Below are 23,806 nucleotides of genomic sequence, written 5' to 3' on the forward strand. Positions count from 1 at the left end.
CGAGAAACATACATTTTAACTTGTCGAAACTTTCACATGAAATACGTTCATTGATATCTATTGCAAAATTGGATGATTAAATATTCTATTATCATATTTTTTATATTCATAATGGCAATGATCTTGAGTGCCTAAGTACGCAGATTTATTTAATCATTTTTCTATAATTCTTGAATTAACAAAATTAAAAAATATTCATATAAAGTTCATGAAGAAATATTGATACAACTTCAATTTCTGTTGGATTTGCTTATATAAGCACACTATCTTGTGCTAATATAATGACTCATTTAATAATGCCATTATATATGAATTGTTATTATTTTAATCTTGAAAAAGAATCTCTTGATCGCGAGAGATAATTCTATTGAGTATACGTTACAAGCACGCAAGTATATAATTAAATGTACTGGCACACCTATCGTTAACTTTACTGAGACATTTTTTGCCAAATATGCTATGAAATCTTTGTATACATTATAAAGATAATAAGAACATTTGAAATATATTATTTATTAATTAATATATATATATTAATTAATATATATATTAATTAATGTAATATTAATTAATGTGCTGTCAAAAATTAATATTTATTTTGATATTTTCGTACAATTACACGTTTTTTTGATAATTAATTAATATACTCTTACATATAAATTAAGACGGAATAATATGATTTCTTCAGATGATAACGTCGAATTTAATAAATAATGACCTTCGGGAAATGAAGGCGGTAAAGCATCCATCATATTGCCAATTACAAATCTTTCTTGTTCATAAATTCCCTGAAATATAATACATTTAAATAATGGTTAATTAATTTCTGTTAAAATATTTATAATGTAAAATTTGTATTTATTACAGTATTATTATAATAAAGTAATAATAGTTTATTAAGATTTAAGATATATTTAAGCTATATTAATTTAAGTTATATTATAGTTATATTATAGTTATTTTATTCATTTAAAATAATTATATTTATATTTGTGCTTCTACATATTTTAAGTTATTTTTCATTTGTACCGATAAATTCGAAAAAAATTGAGATTAAAAATTAATAGTGATACTACTATAATTTTAATACTTTACTTTATATATATTTTATATTTTATTTAATAATTAAAATATTTACATACTGGTTTCGGAGGACAAGTCTGTATATTTACTGACTGTATAAATAAATATCCTAGAGAATTTTTTTTTTTCGCAAATTCGCATAAATCATCTTCTAAGTGAATTGCCATAGGAAGTGTATATTCACCCATTTGAGTGGTGAACGTATCAATTTCCAACTATAAGAAAAAGAACGTGACAATAAAAATGAAAGATTCGAATAACTTTTTATCTGGATATAGAATAAAATTAAAATTTGCTACAGTATACTTGATTCATCAATCTTATTTTCTTATTCAATTTTTCAAGAGATAATATTTTTATTTATTATATTACGAACAATACGTACTTTGATGGAATCATAAGGAATTTCAAGAATTTCCAGATATGCATCCATTTTGGATCCATATGTACTATCGTAGTCTACATTTATTTCACATTCCTTTATATATTTTTTGTTTATATCGAAACATTCAGCATCTTCGAACACTACCTCGTAACTTGCCTTTAATCATCAATAATAAAAATTATTTTTCTTATTGAAGATTAAAAAACTTTTTTATTAAAACAATAATACGTAAACATAAATAGAAGTTTTCTTATAAAAAAGTATCTTATAAAAAGTATTTCTCTCTTCTTAAATAATATAAATAATTGTAATGATCATTGATGTCTTTGATAAATAATAGTAACAATATAAATAGTAACATTTTATTATCATATTTTTTTATTCCTATCGTCTTTTCTTTAACAAAATGTAATGTGGATTCTACAGGAAATTTATGTAATACTTCTATAAATAAATTTGTAATAAAAAATTAATTAATTATATTTACTTGTACCGTGCACCATTGTAACATACAAACTGTTAGCAACCACAGAAACATCTTGATACACAACAAAACGTATTATATTCTGATACACAAGTACTCTATTCGATTTATCATTGAACACTGCTTTTTTTCATTTATTAAGTTTGTAGAAAAAAAGCTGAGAATATAAGGAGTTCGGATTCGTGATTTTATCAGAAAGCATTGTCTCGTATAATTACGAAACTGACACGATAAACAAGCATTTTAAAACATCTCGTTTTTATATAACTATTTTTATTATTATATATATATGTATATATTGTTAACGAATCATGAAGCAAACATCTAAATAAAGACATAATTGTTTTAAGTATTTTATATAAAATCATTATTATAGAATTCTTCTTTTTTTTTTAAATTTTCTAAAATTCTAAATATAAAATATTTAAAACAATTTATTATTTTACAAAGAAAAAAAGTTTCTATCGAGTAATAAATTCTTGTGGTTACAGATTATCGTTAAAAATTTCAGTAATTTCAATTTTTACTTCAAAAAGATTAATATAAAAGTCAAAAACGCATACGTATACGATACTTTTTTATATCGATCTATGACCAATCGGTTCCCTAAACGAATCGTGTTCATTGCGAATTAAATCCATCCCCAAAGGATAGAATCGATGGAGAAGAAAGTTTCGAAAATACGAACTTGTATCATCATTTTCTATAATAATATATACACGTCGAATAATACTCTCGATATTAATCAAGGAAGATCAAGATTTTCTTTCTTTCTAAACGAAAAATGTGCTCATTTCGAATTCATTTCCCAAAGGATGGAATATGTCAACGCAGCGTTACTTCGATAATACACCGTTACAAGGGATGGACGCTTCACGAGCTTATTCCAATTCCGATTGGGCGGGCATACGGCTAAATGGATTTCGTCAATTCATTTACCACTTGATCTAGCCGCGCATTTCAATTATATGCGTACTCTTTGCCAATGGTATCCGGGCGTGGTGTGCACGCACGAGCCGCATCGACCGTTTCCCTGATAAAGTCGTGGAAGTGGATGCGGTCCACGATGCAATTGAATTAATCTCGATCGAACAACACCGCGGCACAAAACGAAACAGGAAATCGCGTTGTCGCGCGCGAAATCGAGCAAATGCGGCCACGCCGAATCTATTGGCCGTTATTAGCCGTAACTGTTTTCCAGAACGTTGCTCGTTATTGGCCCCGGCCACGGTTTTTCTTCCTGTTCCTCTCGCCGCCTCCTCCTCCTCCTTCTCCTCCTCCATGCTTCATTAATTAGAATGTAACCAGTGCGACAAGATTAAATTACTGGAATAGAAGTAATTTATTCGATGGCGAAGCAGCTTGGTCGTTCAGAACGATATTTTCTGGATAAATTCTGGATGGATTTGAACGATTGGAAAATATCGAAAATATTGTGTTGTTTCGTACAAGGAGGAAGAAGAAGCAAAAGATGTTCGGCACTTAATAATCATTTCTTATTTCAAATATATTATGTTATATATACGTGATTCGTTCTGTATATAAATGATTATAATTTAATTTAACGTAATAAAAGTAGGTATGTATAATCTCTTAATTATAATTCATCATTAATTCTGGATAAAAGCATCTTTCTTCAAAGTATTCCAGATTCCACTGTTCTTTTTGGAATATTGTTTGTTATATGAATCCTTTCTTAATTGTCCAGTTGTAGAATTTTTTATCTTCTAACATAACATTTGATCTAATTTTTCTCCTTTAATTAACGTGTGTGTGATTTCTCATAGATATAAATCACAGAGAATTTATAAATTTATTATTAAATATATACAAATATAAACAAGTAGAAAAATTGAAGCAGTTATGTATGAAAAAATTTTAATCTCAACTTTTCATTTACCATATACTTGCATCGATGATTATTATATGTTATTGAACGAAGTACAGATATACAATTCATATTTACACAAACTTACCGACATATGATGATAAATAACAAAGATCAAAAATACATTATACTGATCCGTGAAATATTTTGAAAAACCTAATTGTTTGTAGAGAAAATTACATCAAGATTTATCCAACCTAGATTGAAGATTAAAATTGCGTTGTCTCTCCAAATTCATCTCATTGGACAATCGAATTAAATTAGCCTGCTCATTTCTAAGAGCTCTCTTCAGCCCCTGAAGCTTCCATCCTGCCTCCATTTGTTTCTCCGCAATCTGTTTCTGCAAAGCAGCTATACGTTTGTTCAAAATATCCGTCGAATTCTCTGATCGTTGGGGTGCTTCGCATGGAACAGCTTTGGAATCCTGTTGCACCATGTCTGATGTCAATTCACATATCTTGTCATGAAGTTCTGCCAATTGCGTAAGTGTCAACGACTGAAATGAAACACGATAAAAACGATGAACGCGATAAACAAGACATTCAGACGAATTTATGATTCATAGATGATTAATGAATATAATTCTTGCACTTACATTTAACCAATCATCAGGATCGAAGGCACCAAGTTCCTGAATATATCACAATAATTAAATTATATGTTGAATATATCGTATTTTTTTAATATTGTAAATATTGATAATATACGAATAAGTTTAATAGATATTTTTTTATAATTAAATATTAACATTACATTTAAATATTTAAATAATAATATCATTTCATAAATTATATATGGTTATGTATTGCTTTCGAAATGATTAGTAATTATTTAAAATGTAACGATATACTTTTTGATTTATCATGAATATTGTACATACCACAGGTTTTAATAATTTAGCAAGATTTTGTATCTCTTGCTCCGCCTTATTAATATTGATACTTAAATCTCGAGACATCTTCAACAAATCCTCAATGTCTTTTGTATTTGGATTTATCTCTGATTCTTCTTCCAATTTATCCGCCATTTTGGGTTCCGTACCCTTACCGTCTAAATAATTGATGTAGTCTCGAAGACGTTGTACACCTATTTTAAATAACGAAGAAACATACTTCCTATTTTACAGTTTAAAAAAAGAAATCAAAGATGAAAAAATGTCTTAATGAAAAAATAAAACTATTATTATCAAATATGTTGTATATAAATCTTCAAGATGAAATACAATAAAATAATAAATATTTGAAAACAATATTTGTATTTCTGTATTATATCTTCTCAAATTTAAAAATCTTTGTTTTTCAAAACGTTCAATTCAATAAAAACTTAATAAATTATTTTTTATTCCTTATTATTTATTATTTTGATCTTTATCACGATTATATGAATAACAATCTCATGTTTTTTATTATTCTTAGTCGACCGATCAATACAACGTTTAATTTTAATAAATTCAACGTTCAATGTGTTTTTTTCAGTTTTCGTATATCCGGTAATTCGCCTATATAATCTGTCGCTTTTAGCTTGAACCATAGGATCGTTTAATGTCTTATCATAAGCTTCGTAACATTAAGCTAGTAATATGCTGATACGTTTAGCCAGATATTGTAAACTGCGATTAAAGCACGGATATATTTACACGCACTTGAAGATAATACGTGTTAGAAATACGTTTTCTAATCGATCGACTCTAATCTGAAATTAATTAGCATGATATTACGTCAAACTTATTACCATGTACAATGCATATACTATGTATGTACATATAATATGCATATACACATAGATTAATGCGAGTCAATGACAGATAAAAATTGTTCAACTTTGAACTATACATGAACTTTTATTTTTATCTTTCAATAAAAAAAATTATTTATAATATGTACGTAATGTGGTCTAATAAAAATATATATTAAAAGATAGATAAAAATAGATATTTATAAATATTTAAAATGAAGAAATTTTAAATAGTGTCGCTGTAGTAACGCTATTTAAAAGATGCTTTAAAAATTTTAAAACAAAGATTTTGTTTTCATTCAAATTAATAAAATCTGGAATATATACTTTAACTTATATATATAAAAAAAAACTGTATAAAACGAATTCTATAAAAAAAAAAGAAATATAATAGTATGTACAATAGATGCTGCATTTAAATATTTTTTCGAATCTATAGTATTAAGATTCGGATATTGTTAACGATTAAAAATTGTAAATAATATCAATTAATAATAGTAATGAAGAAGCAATAAAGCGAAAATAATAATAAAAATAATATATATATTTATAATAATAATAATAATAAAAATAAAAATAATTTCTTATACATATGCATATTCTAGAAAAGAGAACTTTATTCTATTCTTTATACCTTTTAGCTGATTTTCAAAATTCTTCTGCAGTATTTTATTTGCTTTAATGTATTCGCTGCAATCATACAGAATCTTTTCGTCAATTTCCATTTCTTTTTGATCCAAATCTTTGTCTGTACACACACACACACACATATTTATATATATATATATAGAATGAATAATTCCTAGAAAATAATTTTTTCATATTGAACATATTTTGTAAATTTTTCTAAATATTGATAAAACCAAATTTGTCGAGTGATCTTGTTCATTTCTAAATAACATTATTAAATACAATATCAATATAAAAAGAAGAAAAAATACACGAAATTAATAAAAATCCTTATCCTTTTTTACTAATATTGCATATCTCTGCTCGAATTTGCAAAGATAGTTTATCTTTTTATCACTACCAAATTTGCAGCATCGAAAGTTCGAACAATTGAAACATTACTGTTAATTATAATTATCGTACCTAAAGTTCTTTTCAATTTCTCATTTTCCGCTTTTAATTTAGCCACTTGCTTGCTCAATTTTTCGTTCTCTCTCTGGCAATCGTATAAATCGCTTTTCAATTTTGCATTTATAGCCTTCAACTCGGCATTCTCTTTGTCCACCTCATTTTGCTCTCTAGGTCCCTGTCTTCTCTCGCCTTGGATAAATCGGCCCGCAATTTGGAATAATCTTTTTTCAACTTGTCCAACTCTTCTTTCAATCTATCCGCTTCGCTTTTCGCGTTAATCAAGTTGTCTTGCAATTTCACATTATCCGATTTCAATTTCTCCAATTCTTTAAGCAACCTATTGTTCTCCTCCTGGCAATCGTTTAATTCTGTTCCAAGTTTCGCGTTTTGATCTTTTAATTCGTCATTTTCCCTCTTCATCCTGACCAGATCTTTTTCCAACGTGGCGGCACGTTCTCTCTCCTCTTTCAGATTAGCAAATTTAGTTTGCAAATTATTGTAATCATTTCGCAACTTATTCAAATCATTCTTCAAGTTTAACGATTCGTTTCTCGCATCGTCTAAATCGTCTTGCAACTTTTTATTGGTTGATTTTAACGTATCCAATTCCGGGCTCGGTTTGTCCAATTTCTCTTTAGTCTCTTCCATCTGTCTCTTCAAATCGTCAAACTCCCTCACCATATTCTCGAGACTATTGATTCTATTTTTCAAATCATCATTCTCTCTTCTCAGATTGTTCAACTGACTCTCCATATCCTTCAAATTATCTTTCGCCACGGTTAATTCCTTAGACAATTCCGCGTTCCTCTTGTTCAAATTCCCGATCTCATTCCTCATATTCGCATCCTCTTCTTTCAGTGCGTCCAATTGTTTCTTCAATCTCGTTATTTCCGCATTCAGCTTGTCATTCTCGTTCTTTAGCGTCTCGTTTTCATCACGAGTCTTATTCAATTCCGTTTTCAACTCTGCCAGCTCCTCCTTCAGATTGCTCGACTCCTTCGCCACTGTATCTTTGGCAGCCGTTTGTTTCTCCAATTCGTTTCTGAGATTGTTCAAATCTTCACGGGTACGATAGAGTTCCTTGACCAACTCCTCTTTCTCGGCCGATAAATTCGAAAGCTGATTTTCCAGAGACTTTATCTTTGCCTTCATGTCGTCGAGCTTCTTCTTCTGCTCATCGAGCTCTCTCTTCAGACGATCATTCTCCGTTCTCAATTTATCCAGATCCCTTTTCATCTCGTTCATCTGCGTTTGCAATTTACCATTTTCAGTCTTGCAACTTTGAAGATCCGATTTTAATTTTTCCGAGGCTGTTTTCTCCGCGTCCAAGGTCATTTTCAATCTGTCGATCTCCACCCTCTGTCCATCACCCTCTCCTCTCAATTTGCCGAACTCGTCCTCCAAACTTCTCTTGTCTTGGAGAAGTTTCATGTTCTCGGATTTCAGACCGTTCAATTCGGTTGTCAGTCTACTATAATCATCCTTCAAACTCCTCAGAGGTTCCAATTCGGATCTCAACGCGCTATTGGCGTTTTTCAACACATCGATTTCGTTTCTGCAATCATTCAGCTCGCTCTTCGCCGATGCGAGTTGTTTTCCTAGATCGTCTATCTCGCTTCTGTACTTGCTGTTATCCGCTCTCAATTTCTCTAATTCCTTCTTCAACGCTTCGATTTCGGAATTCAAGGAAGCGATTTGTATATCGCCCTTATCTTTGGCCAATTTTTCCGCTTCCAATGTTCTCTTCTGTTGGTCCAATTTCGACGTTAAATCGGTGAATTTTTTATTCAGATCGTCTTTCTCGTTCTTCAGTTTTACCAGATTTGATTCAACGGCTTTTTTCATGGCCTATAAAAATTTAAAATTAAATTTGAAAAACGTTTTCTACGCGATATGTATTTTTAGTTTAGAAAGGATGAAAACTGGTATCGATAATTTGAAAAATTTTTTCCCTAAAATTCATAGAAATTTAATTTCATTGTCTCTCGTTGATCACGATGAAAATATTTTACTACGAGATATAAAATATTATCCCGTGAATAAATACGTATAAACAATAATAAAATTATATTAAATGAAATTTATATTTATTCGCTAAGCAAATAATTTACTTTACCTGACACTCGCTCAACTCTTTCAACACTTTCTCGAGATCAGCTTTTAATTTTTCATTATCCAATTCGAATTTGCAATGCTCCACTTTCCAATGGTCTATCTCTGCTTCTTGATCGGCGATTTTCTGCCTGAGTTGTTCGATTGTTTTCTGCAAATTGGTAATATCTTCTTTCAAATTATCACATTCCGTCTTCAAATTCAATAAAACTTGTTCCGTGTCCGATAACTTCGTTCTAAGATCTTTATTTTCCTGTTTCAAAGCATCGTTCTCCGCCCTACAATTGTCCAGTTTCTTATTCAAATCGCGCATTTGATCCTCCAATATTTTCAAAGCGTTTCGCATGTTTGCATTGTCGACCGTTTCTCTATCCAATTTAGCTTTTAACTCATTTGCCTCGTTTCTCAAAACTATCAATTCATTTTGCGATTTCTCGTTCTCGCTTCGTATACGCGACAACTGCGGTTCCAAAATCTCAATTTTATGTTCAGCTTCCTCGAGCTTGCGTCTTAATTTATTCATTTCATTGTTCAACGATTTCAATTGTTCTCGCAATTGTTCAAGTTCGTCCTTCAATTTCTTATTTTCGTCCTGCAATTTGTTATTTTCGTTCTTCCACGATTCCAACTCTCTTTTTATCTTCATATTCTCAGCTTCTAATTCACCATTCAACTTTTTCAATCTTTCATTTTCCGTCTTGTTCTCCGCCAATTGCTTGCTCAATTGATCTTTCTCATCTTTCAAAGCAGAATTTTCGCCCTTCATGTTAATTAATTCAGTGGCTAAACTGTCTCCCTCGCCCCTGAGTCCATGAACTTGAGATTTCAGTTCGTTGTTCTCATTTCTCAACTTTTCCATCTCATCCACACATTTGTCGAGGCCGCTTTTCAACGAGTTCATCTCGTTTTTCAATTGATCGATCTCCTTTCCAGCGTTTTCCAATTCCTTTTTCAAACGATCCACTTCGGCACGCAAATCGCTATCTTCCACTTTCGCTTCGTCCAACTTTTTGCTAGCGTCGGTTAATTTTTCTTGCAATTCCGAAATTTTTGGTTTCAAGTCGGCAATTTCGTTCGTCAAGCGATCCCTCTCGGATTTCAAGCCCCCAACTTCCGATTTAAGATCGTTGTTCTCAGTTTTTAGCTTTTCTATCTCGTCGATACACTTGTTCAGCCCGTCTTTCATAGAACTTATCTCGGATTTCAATTGATCGATCTCCTTCCTACCATTTTCCAATTCCTGCTTCAAACGATTCAACTCGTTAAGCAAATCGGCGTTTTCCGATCTCATTTTGTCCAATTCCTTTACAGCGTTGGCCACACTTTGTTCCAATTCCGTGTTTTTAGCTTTCAAATTCAAATTTTCGTCCAACCAGGTCACTTCGACCTTCGCGTTCTCCTTCTTAAATTTCTCGTTCTCTATCCTCAGTTTTTCCATCTCGTCCACACATTTGTCCAGAGCATCCTTCAACGAAGATATCTCTAATTTTAATTGCTCCATCTCTTTCTTCGCTTTTTCCAATTCCCTATCCAAATTATCGATTTTACCACGTAAATCGGTATTCTCCGACTCCGCTTTATCCAACTCTTTCTTAACGTTGTCCAACTTGTCCTCCAATTCCGAAGTTCTCGTTTTCAAATTGTCGTTTTCTTTCTTCAACTCGTCATTTTCGATCTTCAAGTTGTGCATATTTTGTTGCAGTTCTCGAAATTCCACGTCTTTTATCTCATCCCTATCCTTTAACACATCACTGGTCGCTTTCATCTCGTCCACCTCTCTCTTCGACTCTTCGAGGTCGTCCTTCAAAGCCTTTACGTCCTCCTTCAACGTCTCGTTCTCGAGTTTCATCGTGTCGAAATTCCTCTGCAACTCGTTCTTCTCCGTTCTCAGTTTGTCGAGTTGTTCATCGGCCTTGTCCAGCTCCGTCTTCAGATTTTCGTTCTCCGTCAACGTTCGTTCCAACTCCCTCTTGACACTTTGATTCTCGTTCAACAACGCGTCCCGTTCTCGCTCCACGTTGCTCAATTCATTCGAAAGATTGTCGATTTGCGTCTCCAAATTGTCTATCGTTCGCTTCATACTGTCGTAATCCTCGTTTAACTGCTTATTTAAATCCTCGAGCGCCTTCTTCTGTCCCATCAGATCGACGTTCTCGCTTTGCAACCGCTCCAACCGAGCCCGTAAATTTTCGTTGTCCTCGATCCACTTTTTCGACTCTTCCAACCGGTCGAGAAGTTTCTCGTTCTCCATCCTTCCCACCTCTATCTCATCCTTCAGATCCAAATTCTCCTTTTGCAATCTCTCGAGCTCGTCTCTGTTATCCTCTAGCTCCTTCTCCAACTCCAACAGCTTCTTCTCGAGGACATCCATGTCCTCGCAGCACGCCTCGAGCTCTTTGTTCTTTATCCTTTGCTCTTCCAACTCGTTCCTCAGATTCTTGAGCTCCTCGTCCAAACTCACCTGCTCATCGAGCTTCGCCTCTAACACCTCAACCTTGTTCTTGTAATATTCCTCCAGCTTAGCCTTGTCTTCCAATATGTTTATTATCTGATCGTTCCTCTCCTGCAATGTGTCGCGCATCGTGTTTAACTCGTCCATTAATTTGTCTTTCGATACCCTCAGTTCGTACAATTCTGGCTCCAGATGTTCCAGCTTAGCTTTCAAACCTTCCAAACCGAGCAAGTTTATCTCTGACTGTCTTAACGTGTTCAGAAGATCCGAAATCTGAAAGATGGAGTCCTCTCTTTTCGTAAACAATATAAATCATAAAGTAGTGAGAGATTTTAACGCATAATTTAATTCGCGGAATATTTCTTCTCAAATGAAATTGTATAATCTTCGTATTAATTATACATAAAATTAACAAGGCATCTAAACTTTTCTATTACGTTGATGTTTCAAAAAAAAAAAAAAAAAGTACACAGAAGAAAACTTATTTTCTTTTTTCACCGCCTATGTCCTTTTTACGTCATCTCTCTCTCTCTCTAAAAAAAAGTCTCTGAATACTAATTAACCTGTTACCTACACTTCCCATTCCTAGCAACTTTCCATCTCAAACGACAAACCCTCAAACGAACGCTTCAATGTAACACGAGAGAGAGAGAGAGAGAGAGAGAGAGAGAGAGAGAGAGAGAGAGAGAGAGAGAGAGAGAATCAATTCGAGTCAGCAAAGGGAAAACTCATCCCCATTAAGTTTGCTAGCATTACTTTTGAACACCGTACCTTCTCGTCTTTCTTCTTGAGGTCCTGTTTCATTATCATTATTTGCTCCTCCAGACTTTTCAAAATGAGCATCTGCTCCAATTCTTTGTTCAACGCGTCGATTTTATTGTTCTTCTCCTCCAACTCTTTCGTCAGATTGGCCACCGTTTGCTCGCAATTGTTCAATTTGTTCAACAAATCTTCGATATCGACGTATTCAGGCACAGTGACCGTCTCGACCACTTTCACTTCCTTCGGCTCCTCTATGTCTTTTATCTTTGCCTCACACTGGGCCAACGCGCGTTTCAAATTGGCCATTTCGGCCTTCAGATTCTCGTTCTCTGAACGCAGATCCTCGCAGCTTTTCGAGATGGACACCAACGTCTCGATTGGCTCCCCTTTCATGAGGTCACGAAGCTTCGCCCTTAGACGATGTATCGCCGGGCAGGTGACATTCTCCTCGGTCTGCGCCAATTTCAACTTCAATTCCGATATCATGTCTCGCAATCTGTCGAGAGAAAGGGCGAAAAAGTTCCTTTGACACTTTTAGAAAAAAGGGATTTCGAAGGATTTGAGATCGTTCTTTCCCTCTAAATTTTTGTAATTCACCTTGTTTTGATTCAGAGTGAAAGTTTAATTTCTATGAAACGATCGTTTCGAGAAGAACAATGAATTTTATTATACTTGAAGGAGATGAAATAAAATTCTACGTTGATACGGTATAATACTTGATTTGGGAAAAAATATCGAGCGTTTTAAATTTTCAACTTTTACTACATGCTGAGAGATTAACTATCCCTGGAGCTATTATTTAAAAAGAAAAAAAAATTGAGTTGATATTTTTATTAGTTAGTTTCATAGTTTCTTTATAATTATCTTTATAGTTTCTAAAACAAGTAATAATATTTCCATCGATAATTGATATTGTAAATAAATTTGAATATTAAAAAGAAATAAAAACACAGATTGCGAATAAAAAACGATAGATCTATTTAAAGAAATAAAATATCGAATATTAATGAACAATGTAAGAAATGATTACATTCACTAAGCTTTCAAGTTGATCAAGTTCATCGATCTTAACATAATCTAACCCATAAATAAATCATACAAACATTTAAGAATGAATCAAACAAGATTTATCGAGAATGTTGTGTGAATACACCAAACAAAAATTTTTAACAATATTTGTGAAAAAACATTGAAATATCCATTAATTAATTAACTCTTCGTATATGTAACAATAGGTCGTACACATTACTACAAAATTATAAAATATTGAAGAAATCTTTGGATCGAGACCACCACGTTTCAATTTCTTTTTCTCTCGCAAATTTCTTTCGCATCTAAATAATTTCTTTTAAACGAACACAAAATACTTGTGCCGATTTATTTGCAAATTCGCCCGAAACGCATCACCCTGTACCGTGTCGTTTTCCTAATAATTCGCCGACCGGAATAGGAAACGATTAAACGAGATCTAGGTTTACGAGGGAGAGAAAGTGGCAAGCAGTACTCTTTCTTTTCAAGCGCGAAACGCTCCCTAAAATATCTCATCTTCTCCCTGAGGAAGAAAATCGTGGCGCCAGGATCGTCGCAACAGTCTCGTTCGGCCAGAGTTTCCTCCAGATCCCTCACTTTATCTTCGAGCGCCGCGTTTGCATTTTGCAGCCTTTCGATTTCTTCCCGGGAGTGCACCAGCAGTGGATCGGGCTTCAATATCTCATCCGCATTTACACCTACACAAAAACACGTCTAATCTTTAGGAACATTCGGAACAGTGCACGTGCACACCTCGATATACACGGCTCAAAGAAAGAAGAGAGCTCTCTGAATTTTCGAAGCGAAAATCCTTGAAGCGAGAAAGTCTCCGGATCTATCCGTTCGAAGAAACGGTTTGTATCGCTATTACTAGCGGATGCGTGGGATAAACGTGATAATCCATGATATATATATATAGGGGAAATTGTGTAAATAGCATGGAAAAGAATAGTGGAAGCGAGAGATTACTACACTTTTGAAGGAAATAGCAGGGAAAAAGATGTAAGACAAATTTCATTCTTAATCGACGTTATACTTCTTTTAACTCTTTCTCGACTGGGAATTTTTTTTCCTTTCTCACGGAATAATTAACATCGTACGGAATACGATCGTATCACTTTCGAGTTCAAAACGATATGTATAAAAATATTCCGCAGCATTGCTCATAAATTCTCCTACCGATCTTAATATTCACTTCGAGGCATTAATTTGCATTGTCGACAACACGGGAACAATTTCGAGCTAATCAAATTAAACGAGACACCCGGTGTGTATAATTTCACCCGTTCTGCTTTTTGCAACGCTAATTGCACGGAACGACTATCCCCCTCCTCCTAAACGGCTAATTCATAAGGGAACGAGGAGAAACTCGAACGAAAGGGTATCCGTACAGAATTCCAATTAATCAATTTCGCCACCTGCTAGTCGAAGCAGAGAGAGGAGAAAGGAAGAGGGAAGAAGAGAGAGAGAGAGAGAGAGAGAGAGAGAGAGAGAGAGAGAGAGAGAGAGAGAGAGAAGGTACGAAATATCATACATCGATACCGAATGTCTGGAGGGTTTGTTTCAGAGACCTATTTTCGCTCTCGAGCTGAAGTCTTTCCATTCGCCACTTCTTCATCTGACACTTCATTATCGTGAGCTTCCTCAGGGCAAACGAGAGGTCCTGGATCTCCGACTCTTTGGAAGTGTCTTTGAAGGGATTGTAACTGCAGCAACAGCACGGCTCGTTCGGGAAATCGGCCGATTCCAACGACGCCATTATCCGGCTAATCTTTTCAAGTTTTTCAACGTAATTGCAAACCGAGACGAGAATTTTATTAAGATCGATCTGTACCTATAAGAAGGAAACGGAGAGTTCAGAAGCTGAAGAAAACTCGATTAAAGCATTTGAGAAAAATGCTCGGTCATAAAAGGAATTTTAATATAATAGATTGACTTGTTTTAAAGGGTTAAACAATTATTTCCTCCCTCCCTTTAAGTTATCTACTCGAATAATTTTTTTTATTTTAATTCTACGATTTCAGTTATTTAAGACTAATTTATAAACGTATCGAGAGCAAGACCATTCGATGCGAGGGTATTGAAAAATATTAAAAAATTAAATTCATCGTAAGTAGCATTTATATTCAATTTCAGACGTCTACTAAATATCGTCTAAAATAACGGCTTTGCATTTAATCTTACAACGTTCGTTCGCGGCAAAAGTTTCTCTTCGCGAGGGATAATGGTCAAACATTGTTAAAAAAAGCGGCAAGGAAGATAAACGCTTTGACGAATAAAATACATAATTCATAAGTCCGTTCATAAAGGAACGTAACCGCGGCTGAAAGGGCTATGAATTCGCATCAAGAGCATTATCAACGGTTACGGTACAAGACTTGCCACTTTTAAAAGGAACGTAAAACCGCGTTTGGGCATTCGAACGATCGGTGTCCTTACTTCGTTCCCGATCCTCTATATTCCCATTCCATTCATTCGCCGTATCATATTTTTACAGGTTATCCGTACGTAACTGTTCCTCGCCCGCCAATGGTGACGAGTCATCGATGTAAGCAAATTTACGGTCGTAAACCGATTATAGACAGTTCGACGCGCCTAAGCGCGAAACTGCCCCAACGCAGGACAAAACATTTAGCCTGGATACGTGTATGTATACGCGAAACAGGAAGCCAGGTTAGGGTCGATGTATATTTCACAGCGGCAGTCACACTTTTACTGCCACACGACCGCGGTCATCGATGAAGATCGATAATCTGATTTAACGTCAGACCGCTCTGTTTTATTGGGGCCGCGTAAATAAATTCGTTCAAATCTCGATGACGGTTACGTACGATAACGTTTTTCATTCACCGATATTATTTATTTATTGGAAAACTGATTCGATGGGGAAGCACGATTTACGATTACTTCCGCCATGATTTCTAAATTATAGATTAACATCGAACCAAAAAATATTTTTCTTTGCACGCGACATTTGTTATTCGTCATTCTTTTTGAACGTAATCTCATCAATTTTATTAGATACATTGGATTGTTCCTCGTCAACTGTTAATCCTTTAAATGGTATAGCGATGAACAGAAATCCTGTTTTTATTTTTATTGTAAATTTAGAAAGAGAAAAAGAAAAAGATACAGAATTTCACTATTGTATTTACTATACCATTTACTTGCAATTAAGACTATCTTAAATTTCCACGTTTGCTCATCCAGATCATTCTCTCATTAATTTAATAAACGCATTATATTTATATATTCCCCAAATTGGATTTATATTCCTATTTTCGATAAACGATTTATGATAATTTCGTTCAAAACGCAATGAAATATCTTTTTTAATCAATTCGAGCAGATTGGTTCTGGGAATTTCTGCGAATCCTGAGCGGTATCTAAGCGGTATTAACGTGGCACACACGTTCCGAGAGAGATCTAATTACAATCCGCGTTATTAAAATACATTCCGTTTGTATGCAACTCGTCGACCGAAACTCATCTTTCGAAACGCGAAAACTGGGAGTCCCTTCCGCCATTTCCGCTTTATACAATCGATACAGGCAACGATCGGGAGACGTCGTGGATGTAATTAAAAGGGAGCGGAGGGGAAAGCTTTCTTTCCGGATCGGCGAGGAAAGTTGTCTCGTTAAAAAGGGAATCGTTGGTCCACGACGACTAGTAGTTACTTATCATCCAGATTTGGCGAAAAGTTTCGAAAGAAACCGGAAACTTTCGAATCGTATCCCCATCCATGGAGTTCCGTCATGTTCGCGTAATTAAATTAGGGGGGAGACCTCCGTTAGAATTTCGTTATTAAAGCCTCGATATTAACTTTTACATATTTATTATGAAACTTGGACGAAACTTCCGGAGAGAGAGAAAAGAGAAAAAAAAAAACTTGGATGAAACGAAGGACGATTCCGTTTTAGTCGTGATTAGTTTCGTAGAGAGAACTCTGTGTATCGAGCGTGGAGAGGAGCGATATAAAGATCTTCGATCTTTCGAGAAGTTGAACAATTTATATTAATTCCATTGAATAAGCGCGAGGAATCGAAGAGGCGATTATTGATAATGATACGGTGTATTAAAAGTTTTGAATAATCATCCGGATTGATGTATGCATAATATATATTTCAACACTTTCGATTAAACGATTTCAAAGATTAAAATTCAGCAGAGAATTCTTTTAAAAGAGTTTAGAAGAAGACGGTTTTTCCATGGAAATATCATTGATTGTTAAATCGTTTCGATTATTATTTATTAACGATTTTATTTTAAAATTACTTTATTAAATGTGTATTTCTCTTCGAGTAGCGTCAATAGTTAATTTTGTTATACATTTTCATTAACAAGTTGATGTAACAAGAAGCTACTAAAACGAATCATCGATATGCGTTAGACCCTCGTGTAAAAGTTAGTTCACAGGTACGAAACTTTTGATTCACGTTCAATTTAAACGATTAATAATTGAATTACAATTCACCAACTCTCGTTAAGAACATTATATTGGATGTTCCAATTTTAAGAAACTTATACAACGATACCAAAGTTTTCGAACAATTGCAAAGAGATTTATCTTCGGTTCAATTACTTATACTTGTGAATTTATCACGAGAGTATCTTTTTAATTAAATCTGCATAGTGAAAATTTAGAAAATTTAAAACAGTACTGCAAAACTAATATTCGACGTTAAAAAAAGAAAAACGATTAAATGTAGACAAATATAATTATCGATACAAATGCGTGTTCTGTGTTTGAATTTATGATAATTTTATTCAAGAAACTTGTCATAAATAAATTTATCCTCGTAAAATTTGTTATTATTTTATTCTTTACTCACTTTTTAATAATAATACGTTTATCTTGGATAATTTAACAATGAAATCATCTTTCAACATTTTATAAAAATTTAATCTGATATTTATATAAATATATTGAAATATTCTGTTCATATATATTATTCTATAATTTATTCTAAACAAAAGACATGCATCATTTCTACAATCTGAAACTACAAATATGTGTCAAATGAATTTTCAGCGACGTAACCACAAACATTCAAACCATAAATTTTTTTCAAAAGTTCCGTAAAAATGTAATATGTTTCAAGAAAAATGAAAATTTCATTCAGAGGATGAAAATTATACGTAAAGATGCAGTAATATAATAATTCTTTCTGGCATTTGAAATATCTTTTTATTGCAATTATATTTGAATCCGCAAAAGAAAATTTAACAAATGTTCGTGCAGAATTTGATTTCAAGGTACAATATCGTACAATTAGTATAATTTAATTATCAAAATAATTATATCATTTAATTGTTCATATTCATACAAGATTAACTTAGAAAATTAATTAAAAATTAAATTCTCAATATAACTTCTTAGAATCCATATTATTATTCATACGATAAATAATGAATTAATTCGAATTAATTATACCAATTATCGAAGATCATTAATTAATTCTGCAATGATACGTTCAAGTTATTTCCTCAAAATAATTACAAATAAAATGCTTCAAATATGTTAATCATCCAAAAGTATATCTCATTGAATTTCTAACAGTTTCAATATCAACGAAAAGCTACGCTATCTAATTATTTCCAAAAAAAAAAAAAAAAAGAAAAACAGAACCATTGCAGAACCATTAATTCGATCAAATATTTCAATTTAATTTTAAACCGCATAAATTATACACGCGTTATTGCAACTTTCAGCACTCCCAATTCCTTCTTCGATTAAAGATAAAATCATTCAAAATCTAAAACAAGCCTTTATCCAACCCGAATTATAAACAATATTATTATCTCAACAAATTCCTGTCAAAAAAGAAAAAAAAAATAAATCGAACATTTTATAATCTGCCTGACCCGAGAATCAAACAACCAAAGATGAACGAATTTCTCGACAATTGCCACTCGATCGAGCAAACGAGCGATGACGTGTTCAAAGACAAAACGAGGATAGCGGAAGTAGCTGCCACCACGTTGTGCAGGTTGAACAGCATAATGAAGCAGATGAAAGACTGGAGGGACGATCGCATGAAATTGCGATCCAACATATGGCGTTTGAAGCTGGCGTTACGCGTTGCGGGAAGGGAGACGGACGGCGGTGTCCACGCTGACCCATTGATCGAGCAACAGAAAGAGGAAATCAAACGACTGGAGACGGCTAACAGGGAATTGAAGAAGGAGATTGCCAATATTAAATCGAGCTTGCTCAGTAAAGGGTACGTCACGCAGGATTCCGACGACAAGCTCGTGGAAGTCGAGCAGGAGTATTTGATGGAGAGGGAACGTTTGAACAACGAGATCCAGTACCTGAAAAGTCGGTTGAACGAGGTCGAGGAGGGTCATGTACACAGTTCGGAAGTGGAACACTTAAAATGCAAGCTCAAGCACTTCATGATGGTCGACTACACTATGGAGATTATATTCACCGATATAGTTAACAAAGTCGCCGAGACTATAGCGAATTTGTCCGAGGAGTTGGTGAACGTGAACGAACGTTTGCACAGGTCGCAAATGAGGAACGACAATCTTTACGTGGAGATCGACAAATTGAAAGCGATGCTCAGATTCAAGAATGGCAACCTGATGGATTACCAGAGGAGGATAGTCGAGCTGGACAATCTGACGAAACGTTTGAAAACAGAAGTGAACAAGTTCAAAGTTAGTTACGACGAGACCTCGTGGAGCAATTTGAAAAACGTGGAACGTTTCGTGAACGACTTGAAGTACAAGTTGAGGAACGATCACGAGGCGCTGCTTGGCGGTGGCGACCCCTATTGTTTCATGTACATTCAGAAAATCATCGAGTTGCGGATCAATCTGCGACAATTGCACATCGATTTGGCAAAATCGATCGGCAAGGAGCAAAGGACCTCGGAGAAATTGATGGAACACAACAACGAATATATGAAACAGTTGTCGACATTGGACACGATTTTGAAAGAGATCAATAACGAGATCGATAAGTTGAAGAGCAATCACGTGAAAAGGCATTACAAAATCGGCGATTCCGAGGGACTTGAGTATTTGAATAAAATAGTGGAGCTCGAGGCGATAATCGAGGAGATACAATCGGCGATGAACAGGTTGAATCGTTGCTCGAAAGGCAAGTCGAACGAATCGAAGGACATTGAGAAATTGGAGGAATTCATCGGTAAGGTGTGTCACGAGATCAAGCAATTGGAAGTGATCGTGGTGTCGAGCGATCGTTTGAGCGTGTTCAAGAGGATCGACCAGCTGGAGGAGTCGGTCGTTCGGTTGAAGAGTGAATTGAGCAATAAGGAGGCGCACATGACCGATCTCGACCAAGAATTATTCGACACGGACAGTATGTTGAAACAGAAAATGGTGGCGTTGCAGGACGCCCGCCAGGAGATCACGATACTGATACAGGAGAACAAAGTGTTGAAGGAGAAGACGAACGTGATGGAGGAGAAGACGTCGGAGCTTCAATGCGAACACGAGGACGTGAAGAAGGAGTTGGAACAGCTGCAATACGTGAAACACGAGGCAAATTTAACGAAGAAAAAATTACAAAATCTTCAGGACGACAAAGAGGAGTTGTTGAACGAGATGCAGAAGATTCGGGACGCTCTGAACAAGAAAAACGAGGAGACCAAGATCGCTCTCGCCGAAAAGAATACAATGGAGAGGGTGTTGAACGTGAAAATCGCGGATTTGTCGAAGAATCTTCAGATCAGTTCGAAGGAGAACGAAAAATTACAGAATAAGGTGAACGAATTGGAAAGAATGAAATATAGGAGGGAAGCGTCGAATGTCGAGAAGGAAAACGAGAACGCGAGACGCTTTAAGGAGATAACGGAGAAAATGAACAACGAGATACAGTTATTGAAGGTAAACTTGAAAATTTCGAAGGAGGATTTCAATCATGCGAATCGAGAGATTGCCGATTTAAAAATTAAATTGGAACATTTATCCGATGAAAAGACGAAGTTAGAGTCGAGCGTTGCTCAGTTAGAATCGAAGAAGGAGATACTGGTGTATCAATTGGACGCCGAGAAAACTACCGCCGACGAGAGGCTGAAAGAGCTCACCAAGTTGAAATCAGATTACGTCGAATTAGACGTGGAGAAGGTGAATATGAAAATAGAGAAGGAACAATTGAACGCCAATTTCACGAATTTGAAGGTAGAGAAGGAACAGATAGAGAAATCTTTAGAATTCGTTCAAACCAAGTGCACTATGTTCGAAAATAAAATTGATAAATATAAGTACGAGCGCAACAATCTGCTCGAAGAAGTGAGAAATCTTAAGGTGGCTAAGGAAACTTTAACCATCAAATTGGAAGAGACGAAGTCGCAGTTGGACGGAACTGGAGATAAGATAAGGCAATTGGAGGTTGAAAATTCGAAACTTCATGATGATCTGAACGGATTAACTCTGAAGAAGACGAGCCTTGAACAGGCTTTTAAAATTCGTGAACAAACGCTTTTGTCGGAAAATCATGACCTAACGATGCGTGTTAATAAGTTGGACGAGGAAAATCAAATGTTGAAGAATCAATTGAAGGAAAGTAGAACGGCAAACGAATGTTCCAACGTCGAGATGAATAAACTCAAGACGGAATATGATAACGTGAAATTGGAAAATACGACTCAATTGGACGAGTTAAAGCAATGTAACGAAATGTTGAAGCAAATGAACAACGAGTTGAAAATAAAACTGGATGAAATTCATAGCGAGTACAGAATATTAGAGAATCAATTGAAGATCTTGGAATTGATGAATACCACGTTGAAGAAGGAGAAAGAATTATTGGAAAAAGAATATGTGAACGCTCTGCAGAGATTAAGAATAGAAAGAATGGAGAAGGAAGGAATCACGTCGGGCAGCGAATCAGTTTCTACCGAGCAAAACGAAGAAGTGGAAAAGGGGAAATTGGAAAAACACCCGAAAAAGGAAAAGATACCGGAGAAAGAAGTGATAAAGAAATTGATAATGGAAAATGAATCGTTGAAATTCGAAATATTAAACTTGAGGAGTCAAAACTATGAAATTAAAACGCAATTGACTCAAATGAAGGAAAAGATTCAAAGGCAAAAGTCGAATGTTGTGGAAAACAAGACGAATGAAACCACGATTAAACCTATCTCGAACAAGTTGGAGATCGTGAATCTTTATTACAAAGAGATTAACAGTTATTCGACTCGTGGTTTCAGCAATACAGAGGCGGTGACACACATAGATCAATCGAGTTTATGCCTCTATGAGAATCGTGGGTCGGACATAGAGATCGAAAAATTACTGGAATTAATGAATAAATTGAAAGTGGAGAACATTGCCTTGAGAATGGAAGTGAACTCTTTGAGATGCAACTTGATTATTAATTTCTCTGAAGAAGAGAAGAAGAAGAAAGAGCTACGAATAGCTACGGACGAGATTCAAGCATTGAAATTGGAATTGAAGAAACTGAGGGACGAAAGAGAATCCTTGCGGGTTAAATTCAATACGGTTAATACGAGATTGGATCTGTTAGAATCTGAGAAAGCTGCTTTGAAGAATGAACTGTATACTATAAGGAACATTAATACTGATTTCAAACAAAAGATAAGCGATTTACATAGCACTTATCAAAAATCGAAGGAGAAGAATTTAGTATTCGAGAGTTGTATCGTGAAAGCAATTAAAAAGATAGAGAAATATACTTTATGCGATAATATGCAAATCAAGGGTAATAACGAATTGAAGATACTTTTGAAGAAATATATATCAAACGAAGAAATATTGCAATCCATTGAACAAAGTATAGATATAGAAACAACATGAATAAATTTTGCGACGTATGCATATCGATAAAATTAATTTGCATTAAAATGAATTACATTACAGTAAAGATGAAAATTAAGAAAAAAGAGAACAGAAATGTAATAGGTAATATTTAAAATGAACTTAAAAAATTTTCAAATTTTAATAACTTTATTAAACAAAATATAATTTCTTAAATATTAATTTACGAATTTCTAATCTAAATAATTAATCACTAAAATCTTTAATATAACAAGACCGTAAGCTGCACTGATACAGTTCCGTAATGCTTTTAAATTGGTAAAAAAAGTTTTGAAGAATCTCGCAAGTTTCGGGAAAGAAACTTCAAGGTCCAATTAGTTTAATTACTAATTTATTTCGAAAAGTTTCTCCTAAGTACTTCGAACAACGTTCTTATAAAGCACGAATGTAACAAATTTATAAATATTTATTAAGACGATTATTTATCGATCAATCCAATTATCAAAAAATAAATGAATCGTGTTAATTATTTGACTAAGAAAGAAATAAGAGAAATTAAGATAAAATATTTAACATTAATCGAAATCGATATCGTTTTATAAATATATTACTATTAATTTATGAATAATTGATTGTTAAAATGATTATCAGATGAATAATTGAAATTCGAAGATACTTACTTTTAACTTTGTAGTAAATTATATCTTTTACAACAAATACGTATTATTGATAAAAACCAAAGAAAGAAAAAATATTATATAAATATATCGATATATAGAATTTATAGAATTATTATTTGAATAAATCATCCCAAAATATACACGTTAATTTATTCGTGAAACATTTCTGAAAAATATATTCTAAAAGTTAAAACAAATATAAAAACTGCTATGCAAAATTATCGATTAAATTTAAGCTAATTTATTTATTAAGTTATACCCAATTTAAGCTTAGATGAAACGAGACAGAGACAGAACACGTCAATGATAAAACTATTTTACCGAAATAGAATTATTTCACTTCATCTCTATCTTGCGTCAAAAA

The 23,806-nt window shown here is 33.9% G+C and overlaps 3 protein-coding genes across 3 annotated transcripts; 1 reads left to right on the top strand and 2 right to left on the bottom strand.

Moving 5' to 3' along the window:
- Positions 1–574: 574 nt before the first annotated feature.
- On the bottom strand, positions 575–2,116 carry LOC105736403 (uncharacterized). The gene is made up of 4 exons (XM_031918564.2): positions 1,956–2,116; positions 1,469–1,624; positions 1,143–1,298; positions 575–788 (listed from the first exon to the last, which is right to left on the bottom strand). Exons 1-4 carry the CDS (start codon positions 2,004–2,006, stop codon positions 639–641), a joined length of 513 nt encoding a protein of 170 aa, XP_031774424.1. The 5' UTR covers positions 2,007–2,116; the 3' UTR covers positions 575–638.
- A 1,697-nt stretch (positions 2,117–3,813) lies between these two features.
- Positions 3,814–15,989, bottom strand: LOC100872070 (uncharacterized). The gene is given in 11 exon segments (XM_086915073.1): positions 3,814–4,336; positions 4,436–4,471; positions 4,721–4,926; positions 6,209–6,322; positions 6,667–6,825; positions 6,828–8,502; positions 8,771–11,491; positions 11,990–12,476; positions 13,485–13,707; positions 14,552–14,843; positions 15,449–15,989. Coding segments are annotated over 10 exon segments (6,153 nt in total). The 5' UTR covers positions 14,769–14,843; positions 15,449–15,989; the 3' UTR covers positions 3,814–4,021.
- Positions 15,990–17,995: 2,006 nt separating this feature from the next.
- Positions 17,996–23,590, top strand: LOC105736404 (uncharacterized). Its single transcript, XM_012490864.3, has 2 exons — positions 17,996–18,265; positions 18,722–23,590. Exon 2 carries the CDS (start codon positions 18,896–18,898, stop codon positions 22,799–22,801), a length of 3,906 nt encoding a protein of 1,301 aa, XP_012346318.3. The 5' UTR covers positions 17,996–18,265; positions 18,722–18,895; the 3' UTR covers positions 22,802–23,590.
- Positions 23,591–23,806: the final 216 nt, after the last annotated feature.

This window comes from Apis florea, unplaced genomic scaffold (genome assembly GCF_048593485.1).
Source record: "Apis florea isolate Af1SG1 unplaced genomic scaffold, ASM4859348v1 contig_3766_pilon, whole genome shotgun sequence".
Lineage (NCBI taxonomy): Eukaryota > Metazoa > Arthropoda > Insecta > Hymenoptera > Apidae > Apis > Apis florea.